The sequence below is a fragment of the Trichosurus vulpecula genome, chromosome 1 (assembly GCF_011100635.1).
Source record: "Trichosurus vulpecula isolate mTriVul1 chromosome 1, mTriVul1.pri, whole genome shotgun sequence".
Lineage (NCBI taxonomy): Eukaryota > Metazoa > Chordata > Mammalia > Diprotodontia > Phalangeridae > Trichosurus > Trichosurus vulpecula.
This window is the reverse complement of record NC_050573.1, coordinates 404,207,260-404,224,672: the sequence shown is the minus strand read 5'-3', so window position 1 is coordinate 404,224,672 and position 17,413 is coordinate 404,207,260. Positions and strand designations below refer to the sequence as shown.

The following is a 17,413-nucleotide window of genomic DNA, read 5'->3' as shown; positions in this document are numbered from 1 at the left end:
ATTCAACATAGGCCACATGCGTATCATTATGTATAACCCTTCCACAATACTCATGTTGTGAAAGACTCACTATATTTTGCTCCTTCCTATCCTATCCCCCTTTATTGAATTTTCTCCCTTGACCCAGTCCCCTTTCGAAAGTGTTTGTTTTTCATTACCTCCACCCCCATCTTCCCTCCCTTCTATCATCCCCCCTTTTTTATATCTTCTTCTCCCTCCTTTTTTTCTGTGGGGTAAGTTACCCAATTGAGTATGTATGGTATTCCCTCCTCAGGTCAAATCTGATGAGACCAAGATTCACTCATTCCCCCTCACCTGACTTCTCTTCCCTTCCTACAGAACTGCTTTTTCTTGCCACTTTTATGCGAGATGATTTACCCCATTCTATCTCTCCCTATCTCCCTCTCTCAATATATTCCTCTCTCATCCCTTAATTTTATTTTATTTTTTTTGGATATCTTCCCTTCATCTTCAGCTCACCCTGTGCCGTCTCTCTCTCTCTCTCTCTCTCTCTCTCTCTCTCTCTCTCTCTCTCTCTCTCTGTGTGTATATATATATATATATATATATATATATATATATATATATATATATATATATATATATATATATATATATGTATATGTATATATATATATGTATATATGTATACACCCACATACATATATACATACATACACACTCACATAAACATATATATACATAAACACACATATACATACATATATATACATGCATAAATATATATATATATATATATATATACACACACACACACACACATATTCCCTTCAGCTACCCTAATACTGAGGCCTCATGAATCATACATATCATCTTTCTATGTAGGAGTGTAAACAAAACAGTTCAACTTTAGTGAGCCCCTTGCAATTTCTTTTTCTTGATTACCTTTTCATGCTTCTCTTGATTCTTTTGTTTGAAAGTCAAATTTTCTATTCAGCTCTGGTCTTTCCACTGAGAAAGCTTGAAAGTCTTCTATTTTATTGAAAGTCCATATTTTGTCTTGGAGCATGATACTCAGTTTTGCTGGGTAGGTGATTTTTGGTTTTAATCCTAGCTCCATTGACCTCCGGAATATCGTATTCCAAGCCCTTCTGTCTCTTAATGTAGAAGCTGCTAGATCTTGGGTTATTCTGATTGTGTTTCCACAGTACTCAAATTATTTCTTTCTGGCTGCTTGCAGTATTTTGTCCTTAATCTGGGAGCTCTGGAATTTGGCGACAATATTCCTAGGAGATTTCTTTTGGGGATCTATTTGAGGAGGTGATCGGTGGATTCTTTCAATTTCTATTTTGCCCTGTGGCTCTAGAATATCAGGGCAGTTCTCCTTGACAATTTCTTGAAAGATGATATCTAGTCTCTTTTTTTGATCATGGCTTTCAGGTAGTCCAATAATTTTTAAATGATCTCTCCTGGATCTATTTTCCAGGTCAGTGGTTTTTCCAATGAGGTAGTTCACATTGTCTTCCCTTTTTTCATTCCTTTGGTTCTGTTTTATAATATCTTGATTTCTCAAAAAGTCACTGGCTTCCACTTGCTCCAGTCTAATTTTTAAGGTAGTATTTTCTTGAGTGGTCTTTTGGACCTCCTTTTCCATTTGGCTAATTCTGCCTTTCAAAGCATTCTTCTCCTCATTGGCTTTTTGGAGTTCTTTTGCCATTTGAGTTAGTCTATTTTTTAAGATGTTGTTTTCTTCAGTGTATTTTTCAGCATTTTTTTGGGTCTCCTTTAGCAAGTCATTGACTTATTTTTTGTGGTTTTCTCACATCCTTCTCATTTCTCTTTCCAATTTTTCCTCTGCTTCTCTAACTTGCTTTTCCAAATCCTTTTTGAGCTCTTCCATGGCCTGAGACCAGTTCATGTTTTTCTTGGAGGCTTTTGTTGTAGGCTCTTTGACTTTGTTGACTACTTCTGGCGGTATGTTTTGGTCTTCTTTGTCACCAAAGAAAGAATCCAAAGTCTGAGACTGAATCTGGGTGCGTTTTCACTGCCTGGCCATATTCCCAACCAACTAACTTGACCCTTGAGTTTTTCAGTGGGGTATGACTACTTGTAGACTAAAGAGTTCTATGTTCCACGCTTGGGGGGATGTGCCAGCTCTGCCACACCAGCTCTTCTCCTTCCCCAAGAACCCCCAACCTGGACTGGGCTTAGATCTTAAGCAGGCTGTGCACTCCTGCTCTGATCCATCACTTAATTCCTCCCACCAGGTGGGTCTGGGGCCAGAAGCAACTGCAGCTGTAGTTCTGTAGCTGCCCCATCTCTGCTGCCCCCGGGGCGGTAGCCGAACCTCGAATTCCTTCCACTCCCGCAGCTTTTCCCACTAACCTTCTGTGTTGTCTTTGGTGTTTGTGGGTTGAGAAGTCTGGTAACTGCTGCAGCTCACTGATTCAGGGCGCTAGGGCACGCTCTGCCTGGCTCCTGGTCTGGTTGGTCCGTGCTGCCCACACTGGGCTCTGCTTCACTCCGCTCCCAGCTCCGTGCGGGGTAGACCTCACCCAGAGACCATCCAGGCTGTCCTGCGCTGGAGCCCTGCTTCCCTCTGTTCTTTTCTGGGTTCTGCAGTTCTAGAATTGGTTCAGAGCCATTTTTTATAGGTTTTTGGAGGGACTTGGCGGGGAGCTCATGCTAGTCCCTGCTTTTCAGCCACCATCTTGGCTTCGCCCCTCGATCAGACCATTTTCTTGTCTAGTTGGTACTGTATTTCTTTACAGACCATTACCCTCTCCTTTCCTGCCTCCTAGCAATATTATGTTAGATAAAATATTAAAAAACGAAGAAACTTAGTGAAAATAGAAACAAATCAGAATCAGTTACTGGAGAGACCACTTGGGAAAGGAGACAACCAAGAAAATAGATTGGAAAGAAAAGAGTGTACCAAAATGACACATTTCATTTCTTTTTCTCCTTTTAAAAAGTATTTTATCATAAACTTTATTTTTCAGCAGTAGCAAAAGCAATTAAACCATATGCATGTGCAATTAAATAAAATTAACAGAAAGAATTTCAACATCCCAACACACCCATTCAGTTTTTTAGTAATTTTGTACATCACTCAGGAAAACCAACCAAGATTATTATCTCTTGCAGAGTTTGTTTAAAGTATAGTATAATGTCTTCTGTATCCTTCACATTTTGCTTTCCCATAAAATTACATTTGCAGTTTGATACTGCAGCTAGAGTAGTTGTTAGTTTTTTATTTCCAGTGATTTTTTTAAGTATATATTTTCATAGAGGTTCAGGCAGTGCCTTGAACTTAAAAATTTAAGGTGCCGGACAATTTTTAAGAAATAACTGGTTTCATATGAGTCATATATCACATTATGTTCTAATATTCCTGATTTGGCTGTCTATGTTCCTCTCCTTTGTCCTCTATTCAATTATAAGCTTCTTTACATCGGGACCTATGCCTTTTATTTATCTAGTATTCTTAGCATGTAGTACATTTTCTTGCATGGGTTTGTTTTGTTTTGACCTATGATTTTATTTGTGTAGGGAACTCTCATTTTAGAATTTCCTTTTCTACTAGTGGGGATACTCTTCTGCAGTATTTAGTTTTAGAGAGTGGCTTCTAAAATTGAGAGGTCAGTCATACGGCCTTAGCCAGTTTATCAGAGACTGTAATGAAACCCAGGTTTCCTAGGTCTGAGGCTGACTACTCTATGAGGCCTCTCATTTCCTCAGTGCCTTGTTTATAGTAGAGAATGAATGAATGCCCCGATAATTCAAATCAGTTAAAAGTTGTCAGAGAAAGTTTGACTCGAGTCAAATAATAACTCAGGAAAATGCTTTTGTAGAACAATAACATTGATACCTAGGAAACATGCTCCCTCAGTTCATGTAGCTCACATTTACACCAATTATCTTAAAGTGTATTTATCATGAAATTAAGTTTGTAACTTAGTACTAACATCTTAATATCTGAGAAATAAGTTTCACTAAATAAATTGTATCAGAGAATATCAAACAGTCTAAACCCTAATCTTGTTGAAAAGATAAGATTTCCTGTGTAAATTAGTTATGAAGGATTATCATTTGATTTAGTGATTAAATCATGAAATTCCTTTACTTAAATTAGTTGTTCTTTTCTTCAGACTTTCCAGACATTCCATATTCTGATTGGTGTGGGCAGACCATCCACAATCATCTAGATGTCGTTTCCTCAAAGTTTTCTGGGATTTCAGGATGCAGTGATGCAGTATCCCAGGGTTCAGCCAGTAGCACCAAGAGTACAGAACTGGTACTAGGTAAGTTTGCAGAGCTGTAAGAAAAATAAGCTTTAAAGAAACCTCATATTTTAATAAATGATTACATACAGCATTTGTATGAGAAGTACTATGCAGAATTTCTAATCTGTTTTCATTCTTGGTGTCATTATAGCATACAAAATTTAAGTTACTTAATTCTTACTCATTTGAATCAACTCTCTCTTCCCCACAACTGATCAATTGACATATCTAGTTGATTCACCCCCTATAAGATGTCTTGTATCTCCTCCTGATGCCACCCTGGTTCAGGCCCTTAGAATCTCTTTCATTATTCATAATAAGCTAACTGCTCTCACTGTCCTTAGTTTTGCTTTACTTCCATCCATTCTTCTGTATCCTTTGTATTTTGCTTTCCCATAAAATTACATTACAGCCAAGATAATCTTCCTAAAATAGAAAACTGACCATATTACTCCCCAGTTTAAAAACTTCATTGCCTCCAGGACATGACACTCTCCTTAGCCTGTTATTTAAAGCTTTTTGCACAGTCTGACTCCATTCTCTCTTATGTATTAGCATTCTTCTCCTTACCATTGGCCCAGTAAAATTTTAGGTTTTTGAGGTCAGGAATTATCATTTAAAAAACTATATACCCCCCACCACCTAGCACAGTGCTTTTCAAGTGGCAGACACTTAAATGTATGAATTTTTGACAAGTGTATTAAACTTTTGCAGGCATCATATTTTCACTCTTTTTTTTGGTCTGTATTACTATAAAGGTTTTTGTGCCAGATGAATATTATCAGGTTCTGTAGAGCTTATTGGTATTAAGAAACATTTTGAAGTAGTTAAATGATCCTGAATGCAGCTGTGATTCATAATAGCTTACTTTCCCAAAGTGAGAAATACATTGAAGTGTACTCTGAAAAATGTTGGGTTTTTTCCCCAGGAGTCAAGTCAATTCCAGATGATACACCAGTATGCCGTATACTCCTTCGAAAAGAAGTGTTAAGATTAGTTATCAATTTGAGTAGTTCTGTAGGAACTAAAGGTCATGAAACAGGACTTTTGACGTGAGTAAATAATGTATGCAAATTAAATTCACCTGTAGAATTTATTCTGCTTGTTTCTTTTTCTGGCTTCAAGAAGAAATAGGGTAATAAAAATTTAAAGATTGCTTTACATAATAAATAGCACATAGTAATTTCTTACAGATTAAACTTAATTCCTTTAATTTTCTCTTTTTCTTAAAGCTTTCAGAGCTTTGTTAGAGGCACTGTTTTGCAAAAATTTTTAGAGTACTTTATCAAGTCAAAGTCACATCTTGCAGTATGAAAAGTAAGAAATTCAAAGATGGTAAATCAGGATCTTAAATTTTCACTTTTAGAATGTTGAAGTATATTTAAAGAGATAACTAAAGTGGCTTAAGAGCAATACTAAATTTGGATATAACTTTTTTCCTAATAAAAATAATCTAAAAGGTCTCTTTTCTATTAAAATTATTTATATTAATTACCTTTAAAAATCATACCAATCAGTGTTTAATTGGTGACTCAGGTATATATTTGAGAAATGTTTTATAATTAAGAACTAGTTATTTTAAAAGCAAGTATCAAATGATGAATTAACATTTTTCTAATTTAACAAATCTTTTCTTCCATTTCAGAATTAAAGAGAAGTTTCCTCAAGCTTTTGATGATATATGCCTCTACTCTGAGGTTTCCTATTTGTTATCACATTGTACTTTTCGACTGCCATCTCGCAGATTCATACAGGAGTTATTTCAAGATGTACAGTTTTTACAAGTAAGGAGAAATAGAAGTTGTACTTCTTCATAAAACAATAAACAAAAATTCTTAAATGTTCAATTATATGGGCAGTGGACTTTATTAACCACCTGCTGTTGTAAAGTACCGTGTGAAACACAGGGCAAAGACCAAAACAAAATAGTTCTTGTTCTCAAGGAGCTTATATTTGGGGGAAGGGATATAGCCTGTTCATAGATAAGTAAATACAAAGTAATTTGGTGAAGTACTGAAAATAGAGATTTTTTTTCACTTTCTTTCTAGATGCAAAGTTGGAAGCTGGTAGTCCAGAATTAGAGCTCAAGAAATAGAAACATAGCCCTACACTTCTTACATCTAATTGCAAAATTTATCAGTAATAATATAAATCACTAATAATATTCCAAAAAGCATATATGTTAACAAGTGTCAGCATCCATACAATTTTTCAGCTATAGGTTCTGGTCCCTAAGAGGCAAAGCATCACACATGATAAGTAGTTTAAGAAAAACTTTTCTGCCCAGAGAACTACAGGTGTAAAGTACCACTGTTTTACACTCAGGAGGACAAAAGGAGCTAGATCCTCTTTTGGATGCATTATTCTAAGGTAAAAAAAGACCTAGGCACCTTTCAAATGTATCAGTCGTGCCTAGGATGTACACAGTGGTTGTTAGAATTTTTTTTCACATCAGGTGCTTTAACACACATAGTCATCAGTCATTGCATCATTTTCTTTCTACATATTGGGACCCTTCAGGTCCGCCCAACATAAAAGTACCGTCTGACAAGACTGCATCAGGAATTATTAATGGTTCATCATTTTGTTCCTAGATGCATGAAGAAGCAGAAGCTGTTTTATCAACTCCACCAAAGCAACCTATAATTGATACATCAGCCGAATCCTGACCTCATCTTTATGTAGTGTTTCTCTTTGGACTTCCTGAAATCCTCAGAAAAACCTCACTGACTGGACAACAAAGACAGGAGCATCTTCTGTAGCTTGTTCCAGCAGTTCCTGGTACATGAACAGTATGAACTGCAGATTCTTTTTCCCCAGCAGAAACTTTCCTCCCCAAATATATTCTTTGGGGATGTCATCCTTTACCAGTTTTATGAATTATATTTACCAAATGTATGCAAGAGCCAAGCACTGAACACCTACACAAATTTTTCTTTAATTTTAAAAACATAAGGAGAGTCGAACAATAATAAGATAGTATGAAGAAACACCCCTTTACGGGGTTGATTCTGAATTCTTTTTAGGGTAAATAGAAAGATGCCTTGTTTGTTAACTAACTCATATATACTAGAAATCTACATTTCTAAAGGCTACATCTTCTATGCTGGGATGTGCTGTAACAGCTGGTATTTGGGGGTTAACTTTGGACCTCACATTTTTCTTAATGTTTGTAACACTACTTGAGAGGTTTGTAACCTCAGACTGAAAGAAGAGCCTCAGTGACCTGGGGCTTTTAACTTATTTTAATGTTACTATAATTGCAAATGGTTATTTTGATTTTCAGTCTCTCAGATTTCGTTGCAATGTATTTTTATAGGTTATATGAACCAATTAAGGTTTTTCACTACAGTTCCCACCTAAATCAAAAAATAATTTTAATTAAACTGAAATATAATCATTTGCCCTTTATATATTTTTATTCAATGAAATTTCTGTTCATTTTCATATTCTTAATCTGCCATTTTTTTCTCTGTGGGAAATTGAATAAGTATTATTTATTGACATTTGGCCTAAATGTAAGAAAATTATCTTTGAATCTTGTGAAGAGACTGGGTTTGTAGATTATTTCCACATTCCATGGGAAAAGCAGAGCCATATTTCCTTAAATGTTGCTTTAATTAATGAGACTGATTATTATGATAAAAATTGTAGTGAAAAGCCTTAAGTACCAAATTTTGAAGCAGCAGTACTTTAATTTTTATACCAGTATTCTTTGTGAAAATTTTTTGCACAAATTAAATGCAGTGATGGATGAGTTAAGAATACAATGATTGCCTTTATTACGTTATTAGTCACGTTGCTAAGTTGATGAGGGCAGGGGTTTTTTTTTCTTTAAAAAAAAACAAAACCTTTTTAATGTATCTAAAGATACCTGGAAATCATTTACAGGAATTAACTACATATATGCAAATTTGTATATAAAATAGCACGGAAATCTTCATTAGAATGCTTGTGATTGAAAGGAATTATCATTTTTGATATATATATATATATATATGTATATTATATATAAAAAACATCCAGCTGGACTGAATTAGGACAGTTTTTAAAAAGACCAGTTTTACCATTTTTGTAATCACTGTCAACTTTGACAGTTGTGACATTAACTCATGGCCCCATATATTGCAGATCCTGATCTTAACTGATTTGTTCTTTGAGATGTATGTAAATAGCCCTTTGAACTAGAAAGTAAAACCCACTTACTATTTCCCAGTTGGACAACTATTATATTTTATTTACTGGCACTGAAAGTTTTGTTGGGATGAAGCACTTCATCTCACTACATAACACTTCTTGGACTGCACTTCAGTGAATTGTTTTTATGTGCACTGTATAGCGACTTACATCAGAGCAGAAAAGCTGCAGGATTGTAACCTGCTTCTACTAGAATTTGGCTTGAGTTTCTCTCATGAAATCCAATTAAAGGAAAAGCAGAAATAATTTGTTTCAACTTTTCATTTATCTCTAGCCCTAAGAGTTTCTGTAATATATTGACAGTACTTTAAAACTTGCCTGTTGACTTGGTCTTTGGGCTTGAAAGATTAAATTACTTCTCCAAAGAACCAACTGTCAGAAATGTTAGACCAAATAGTGGTTAAAAACTCCAAAGGAAATAATGTAGTGATTCTCCCCAAAATGGGATTCATATGCTTTAGACAGTAGTTTCAAACTACCTCAGTTAGAATAGACTATAAAATCTGTGGTTTAAGCCCTCATGCATTAAACCGTTAACTCATGTTTGTTTTTTCTTCCCAGATGTTAAGGCATAATAATGGCCTGGACAGTTTTTGACCAGTATTCTATAAGAAACTTAAACTTTGTCGTTTTTACCTATAGCGTTTAGTTTGGAGAGAAGAACCATGTAGTTCTCTGGTTATCATTGAGGTTCTAAGGAAATAAAATGTCTGTACTTAGCAAATCATCGTGCTCTTTGGTTAACACTTGGATTCATTGGCAGGCTTAATATTCTTTGAGAACTTGTATCAAAGTTAGCCTTTTATGGTGGAAAATGCTTATGCCAAGTGCTTAATTTAGATGTTTAAAAAAGTAAAATCATAGTTGAAAAGTTTAGGAGTGGTATCAGTGGTAATAAAAAATATTTGAGAAAATCATCTATTAGTAGATATTACCAGAATATAGATTACAAGAATAATATCAGTACTGTAGTTTTTCAAAATACAGAATTTTTAGAATTAATTTTAGTCCAGATAAAATTGTATTACTCACTAATAGAATTATTGAAAAAATTGGAGGAACTTTGGCAGTTGTGCTGGTTATAAACTGTGAATTTCTAATATTGTAAAGTGAATTGTCATTTCCAATTGCAAAATTTGTTTCAAAAGCAGTTAATCAACTTAATGTAACTAGATTCTATTTAGATAATGATAAATAAGGAAATCAGATATAGAGCTTTCATAACAATATTATCTGAAAGTTCTTAATGCTTACATTTTTGTTACCTATTTATGTTTAGGTGGATACAAGAGGCAGAGACAACCCCCATTCCCACCCCCACCCCCAAAGTTCTTCTAAATATTGTTTGTGCAGTAAAATTCTCTTAAGATAGGAAGAATATATGCATTAAAAATAAGTTCGTAGGCCACATATGCACTGTTAAATAAAATACTCTCAGAAAGAAAATGTGTACAAAATAGACATAACAGTTCTTGACAAGCAAAGCTTTTATTAATTTGCATCTCTTTAACCAGAGTTTGACTAATTTTTCAGGGCACGGTAATAATGGCAAAGTATTCAACTATGACATGGAAGCTTATGTAGACTTATTTTGTTCGGTAACATTCAGAAGATACATTTTGCATACCTTGAAGCACATATCATTAAGCAATAAATACCGATTTAATTTTTTATGGTTTTATCTTGCAGATCTGCAGTTGTTTTGCATGTTGAATAGAATGCTAATTTATATGAGGAGAGCTTTGTAAATTAGCCTGCTTTAAGAACAGCCTTAGGAAACTTCCTTTGAAAAGGTTTTTCCCTGAGAGATAATGTGAAGTGTTGAATACTTCCAATTCTGTTTTCAATGCACAGTTCATTACGACATGAACATGGGAGAAGTGAATTTCTTAAATCGACTGTATGAGAGAAATTTTAATGAGAATTAGCTTTTTGGAATGAGAAAATATTTGTTATTGAAAAGATCTTCCATGATGTAAGTTAGGTCTCCAATCATGAGCTTCACCCCCATATTTCCATAAACAAAATGCATTGTTAATTAAACACTTTGATTTCACTACAGAGAGATTTCCTTATTAACATATACCAGAGAAATCAGATAGTTATGCCTATGAAAAAAGTAATTGGAACACTTAAACATTGCCACAAGTGATTTCCTTTTTTCTTAAGTTCCTGGTTTCCAGGGAGTTCTGTTCATTCAGTAGGTCTGTATACAGAACTTGGACTTTTTTCCTTTGGACTATTTTTATAAGGTAGATAGATGGATAGCTATGCCACAGCATGCATAAATTGCACATTTTGCTTGACTTCCTTTGTAAAATACATATTTAATTTGAGAAATGTAATTTATGCCAAAAAATTTAACTTGCAATTTTGCCACTGAATAGGTTGATTTAGCACAAAATGCAAAGTCTTGGGGGGGAAGGAAAACATTTCATCTATGTAGTTGAAAAAATGTTGCAATACTGGTCTGTCAGTAACCCTAAAGCTGTATTGTAAGAAATTGGTGTAAATTAATTGTTTTAAAGAGTGGGAAGGGATTGTGAAAATCTCAGACTTCTTCTCCCTCCCCAGGCAGTTTTTTTTCTTTTTTTCTTTTTTTTTTTTAATTTAGTAATACGCTGCTACATATTTGGAGGTTCTAGTGTTTGTAGGTCACTGAACAGACATTGAAATCTGATTTATATTGTATACCTGTAACATAGAAAGAAAAAGTATTTATATATTTTCTGTAAGAATATTTCATTGAGCTGTGTATAATTTAAACAAAGAGGTTTGTTCCCAAATGGTTTTGCCCACCTTGATTTTTTTTTTGGTGGTTTTTGTATAGTGTGTACAGTTTATGTCTCTGGGCATTAAAAGCCTCCTGAAGCGTAATCTTATCAAAGGGATATGTTGTTAATAAAATGTACTTAAAATTCTTGGAAGTGGTACTGTTTTCTTTACTTGAAATTTAAGAAATTGAAATGGCTCTAGGTATGACTTAGAAGAATAGAATTGGATTATAATGCTTCTAAAACAGTGACTACCAGGCAAAATTATTTCTTACAAGTTACAGATTGAGACCCAGGTCAATTAACATCAATAATATGTAGTTTGAACATATAGCATTTTTCCCCTAAAAGAGCTTTTTTTGGTAATATTTTTGCAAAAAACTCAGTCTTCCCCAAGTATCTATTATCATAGGGCATGGGAGCTCCAGGAAATCCACCTTTTAGATGGAACAATACTCTCTTTTAAATGGAAATTACACCAAAAAGCAAGTGATATGCCTAGTGCTTCTTGTGGAAAATGGTATTAATGGTATCATTTCTCTTGCATTCTTAGTTCCTTTCATGAAAATATTAGAAGAAAAATTGCCTGGAAGTCAATTCATTTTGATCAATAAAATATCACAGTGTTATTTGTTAAGGTTAGTTATGATAATTTTATAGTACAAGTCTATACAAAAAAAATTTTGAAATAGAAAAATTTGCTTTGTGATACATGTGAATAGCTTAATTTAACACAATGAGTTTGGGGAAGGGGGGAGGGTTGTGATTTAACATTTATAGATATGTTCTAGTACTGGCTTGTTACCTTAGAATGTGTGTGTGTGTGTGTGTGTGTGTGTATGAGAAAAGTTCATTACGAGAAAAGTTCACCATTAATCAAACTTACATGGATCAAATAATTTTTATATTGAATTCCAGCATAAAGTTGAAAGTGTGTTGCAATTAAGGTTCCAGCTTGTATGAAAAAGCACTTGCTGTAGCTAGCCTTTTGAAAATTATATATTTAAAAGGAGGAAAGGGTAGTTTATAAGAGGAAATAGTGTAGTAATGTTATTTTGCTATGAGACATGAAATCCTATAGGCTCTGAAAAATTGAAGTTGATCATTCAAAGGGAAAATCTTATACTGGATGTCAGCAGGCTGCAATACAACACAAGTAATTTATGCAAGAAAAACAAAATTCACACAAGAGCAAGAGATTACCAATGGACAAACAGCCCATGTCCTCCATTGTTAGGTTCTAGATGTCAAGAGATCACAAGCAAGTCTATCGTGTTAGACTCCCCATCCTTGCCCATGATGACTTTATGGAAAAACATGAAAGGGTCAGAGGATGTGCAGGCATGAATAGATTGCCATCTATAAGTAATGCCCACCTTAACATCATGAGTAGTGTAGTTAGCAAAAACTGGCTTTGGAGTGAGATGTATTCTAATCCTGGTTGTGTACCAGCCTAGCTATTATACGTTGAGCAAAGGACAGAACTTGCCAGACTTGGTTTCCTCATCAGTAGAATGATGAGATTGAACTGATATGTCCTTAGCATCTCAAAAGTTCTGTGAATCTATAAATTGGTACACTAAATAAATATATTGAAAATGTATTGAAATTTAAAATATTGTTTAAAAAAGAAACCAAACTTATTTTCCCTAAGGTTTAGGGCAGGGAGAGATGTCCTGTTTTGCCTAAGCTTTAAAACTCAGGTTATCTTTATCCTTGTGTTTATTACCTTGTTTCAATTTAAAAGCAATGAATAGTTCCTTATCTTCTTCTTTTCCTTTCTGTTATTCTCCTTTTGCCTCTTTATCACTTATGATCCATCAACCTTTTTTCCTCTCATTCTAGTCTTCCTTTTCTAATCTTTACTCTTGTCTTAGCTGAGCTTATACTGTTAAAGGGCTTATCCCCCAAATTTTGTTCCACCAGCCTTTCTCTTTCAAACCCCCAGGAAATCATGGGAAATAGACCTTTGTAGCTGCCACAGTGTGAAAAGGATTGTGAAAGCCCTTGGTTATGAAACTTGGGACATTTTCAGGAGATGGCAATCCCAGTGGAAGGAAGAATCAGGAAAATTTTTTTTTGGCAGGGCAATTGGAGTTAAGTGACTTGCCCATGGTCACACAGCTAGTACATGTGTCAAGCATCTAAGGTCAGATTTGAACTTGGGTCCTCCTGACCCCAGGGCCGGTGCTCTACTCAGTTTGCCACCTAGCTGCCCCAGGAAAACTCAATGTGTAATAATGGGAAAGTTACTTGATACGGTGTTAAGGTGAAACATTTTGTTACAGCTTAAATTATGAGTATAAGACTTTGAAGTAACATTTACCTTTGAGATATTATAAGGTCATGTTAAGAAGTGATGCTATCCACAAATCAGTCATTGCTATTAAACACATGTGTAGATTGATGTTTAAGTAATTCATAAAGCGACAAACTTCCATTTCAATGAAGAAACACAAATACCAGGCAATACCTTGGCGCTGCAAACCCAAAAGACTTCTGTGAGCGATAGATGACTTTAAATAATTCCTTCCATACCTTTATGTTCTTTGCAGATGCCTAACCCACCTTTCCCTGAAGAAAGCTCTCTGTGCCTAGGGGACACAGTCTAAGCAGAAGATAATTCCCTACATTATATGTGCCTGAAATGCCATATTGAACAGGAGAAAGAGCTGACAGGTACTTTTCATATAAGACTCGGTTATTGCCCTCTCGGAGGACACACTGAGCAAAAGGGAACAACCAGCTAGTCCTTACTCACAGAGGAGAACGCAGGAAAAGCTCATCATGTTTTCTCTGTCATTTCGACGCTGCTATATCATGAGGCAGGAAGGCTTGAGTATTTTAGGTTTGGAAGGAATGATAGCCACAAAACTTAGGAAACTTGAAAGTCAAATATTCAACCAAATATTTATTACAATACTGTGTGCAAGGTACTAGACATAAGATAAAAAATGAAATTGTCTCTGCTTACGAGGAGTGATTTCAAAACATACATATGAGAAAGTACAAGTTAATCTGAGAAAGGAGGGAACCCTAACTAGTAATTTTAGGAGACCAAGAAAAGCTAATAAGAGGTAGCACCAGAGTTGAACCTTAAGGAAAGGTAAAATAGGAGAGCCAAGCCAAGGAAGAAAAGGAGGAACAGTCAAGTACCCTTCTACAAACTTTGCCATACATCTAAAAAATGCACCAGGTTGAATCTTGATGGATAAATTGAGAAAAAGTCACAGTCCAGGTCAGCATAGCGAGAAAGAAACAGAGGCCTGGGGACAGGTTGGGTAGGAACAAGTGGAGCACAGAGCACTCCAGCACTCAGGAGGAGGCCGTGTACCAGGGCGAGAGATGTTAGAACTCAATTGGACCATCGTGACGTTGCCAACTGGTAGCTTTGTCACCTGTGACCCACTTCCGGGTCACAGATGTAGAATGTAGTGAAAAGGGACCTGTGCTCTGTTATGGAGGCCCTGGGCAGTGTATGGAGAAATTTCAGAAGCCAGCAGTACCAGTTGTATGGTTTGGACCTATGGCACAAAGTAGGATTTTACCTCCAGTGTCCAATCCAGCCTGCAGAAAAATAACAGCAAAAATCCTAGACCAAAGGGAAGCCTACAATTCTGCTGCTCTGAGTTGAGAGCTTTCCAGCCAGCATTAATAGGGGCAGTCTAGAAATTTACTTTTGCACAGACACAAACCCTGGTCAGAAACTTGTGGAGCTCAGATCAAGGGGTTAGCAATCAGACATCACCTGTAATCAGGCCATTTGGGGAGCACTGAAAGCCTGCTGGTCACTAGCTGTCCCTGAGATCCTGAAATAACAACGCTCAGTACTTCAAGAAAGGAACAGGACTGGCTTCCCTCCAGAAGTGTGGCAAAGCTGAGCCATAACATGAAGTCTGAAGTCCGGAAGAAGGGGACAACAGAAAAAGAATCCCACTATAGCTATTTGTGGTAACAGGTACTCAAGACAAACCCAGAAGACAAACTCCAGCGCATTCTTAAGTAGTGCCTCACAGAAAAATACGGCTCAGGCACAAACTCAACTAGAGTTCTTGGAAAAGATAAAGCAAGAGTTTTTTAAGAAGAATTTTTAAAAATCTTTATAAATGAAATGAAAATGGTTAAGGAAAAACTTGGGGGGAAACGAGAACTATGGAAGAAAAAGTTGGAAAGAGAATTGATAGCTTGGCACAAGAGGTACGAAACCTTTCCCAACAAACTCCCTGAAAATTCAAATGGAACAAATAGAAGCTAGAGACTTCATGAGGCAACAAGAAATACTAAAACAAAGCCAAAAGGCAAAAAAGAGAAGAAAATATAAGGTATCTCATAGCAAAAACTGACCTAGAAAGCAGATCAATGAGAAAAAAAATTAAGAATCATTGGATTATCAATGCCATGACCAAAGAGCCTAGACATTCTATTTCAAGAATCTTAATCTCCAGATCTCTTAAAACCAGAGGGCAAAATACAGGGTGTCCCTAAAGTCTGGACACAGGCAAAAATGCATATTTTCAAGAAATGAATGAAATTTTCAACAACATTAACAGACCCTAGCCCCCTTGATTTCTTTTTCTGGGGTATGCTAAAAGGAGAAGGTGTACTCAACGAAAATCACAGATGCAATGCACTTGATTGAACACATAAAGAGTGAATGTGCTAAAATTGATGGCAATGTGGAGTTATTGCATCGAGTTCACATGAATCTTGCAAAGCACATCAACCTTTGCATCACAAATGATGGAAGTTATATTGAAGATGTTATTTGTTAATATTCCAATTAAATAAAAATTTTATTGATTTCATTTCTTGAAAATGCGCATTTTTGCCTATGTGTCCAGAGTTTAGGAACACTCTGTAGAAATAAATAGAATCCACCTTTCTCCTGAAAGAAACCTCAAAAATGAAAACATCCAGGAGACATCATAGGCAAAACCCAGAGCTTCCACGTCAAAGAAAAAAAATACTGGAAGCAGCTAGGAAGAAATAATTCAAGTACTAAGAAGTCATAGTATCACACATTATTTAGCAGTAACTATTACAAAGAAGTGGAGAACTTGGAACACAATATTTCAGAAGAAAGAGGATATAGGCTTACAATCGAGAGTAACTTAACTAGCAAAACCGAGTGCAATTTTACAGATCTTTCTAACAGATCTTTGATGAAATAGAGGACGTCCAAGCATTCCTGATGAGAAACATAAAAAGGTGAACATGAACAAACAATGATAAAGGACTAAACAACGATACTCCTTACAGTCAGATATGAGGAAATAATACATGACTGTCCTCTATGAGCCCTAAAGGAAGTCCAATTAGACAAGGCCTGGGAGGGGTTCTCTTAAGTCTTGAGGATATTAAAGAAAAGACTGGAAAGAGGGGAAGGAAATACAAGGCAAATTACCTCATGTAATGAGGGCACACTAGTAGGCTTCCATACTAACAAGAAGGAGGGGGTGAGGGGAGCAGCTGACATGAACACTTTTATCTGAACTGGGCAAAAGAAAGAAGAATATATACACAGTTGGGTACAGAAACACATTTCACTCAATGAGGCAATAGGAGAGAAAGAATAGACTAAGGGAATGATGACAAATTCTAAGGATATACAGAAGTAGTTAATAGTTCTTAGGTGGCAAAAATGGGAATCCGAGTAAGCGTCCATAGTTTGGGTAAAGGATGAGCAAGTTATGATCTATAAATATGACTGTACTATTGTGCTAAACTTTTATCAAAGTAATGACCGACCAATATTTCAGGGGACTAATGATGAAACATGCTGTGTACCTCCTGATAGATGAAGGATTCAGAATGAAGGATAAGACAAACATCTTTATATCACCAATGTGGAAATTTGTTATGATTGACTATACATATTTGTAGTGAGTTTTGGTGGTTTTTTTTTTAATATTTCATTGGAGGTAGAGGGGTTGCTGGGTTGGGGAGGGGAGCAGGATAGTGGGTTTAAGGTAGATCTTGGCTGATTAAAGCTATATGCGTATGCGTATATATGTGTGTGTGTGTATATATATACATAATGTATAGATATAGATATATAGATGTATACATGTGTATATCTAAAGAAATCTTGGGAACTCTGATCACAATGACCAGCCACAACTCCTGAGGACCTGTGCTGAAAAATGTTGCCCACCTCCTGATAAAGGAGTGATGAACTCAAGGCTACAGGCATTT

The 17,413-nt window shown here is 35.6% G+C and overlaps 1 protein-coding gene across 1 annotated transcript in view; it reads left to right on the top strand.

Moving 5' to 3' along the window:
* Positions 1-11,366, top strand: part of RICTOR (RPTOR independent companion of MTOR complex 2) — a 136,982-nt gene extending 125,616 nt beyond the window's left edge. Inside the window, exons 36-39 of the mRNA XM_036759003.1 lie at positions 4,113-4,265; positions 5,176-5,299; positions 5,893-6,031; positions 6,842-11,366. Of these exons, the coding sequence (XP_036614898.1) occupies positions 4,113-4,265; positions 5,176-5,299; positions 5,893-6,031; positions 6,842-6,916 (491 nt within the window). The 3' untranslated portion in view covers positions 6,917-11,366. The remainder of the gene's footprint in view (positions 1-4,112; positions 4,266-5,175; positions 5,300-5,892; positions 6,032-6,841) is intronic.
* Positions 11,367-17,413: the final 6,047 nt, after the last annotated feature.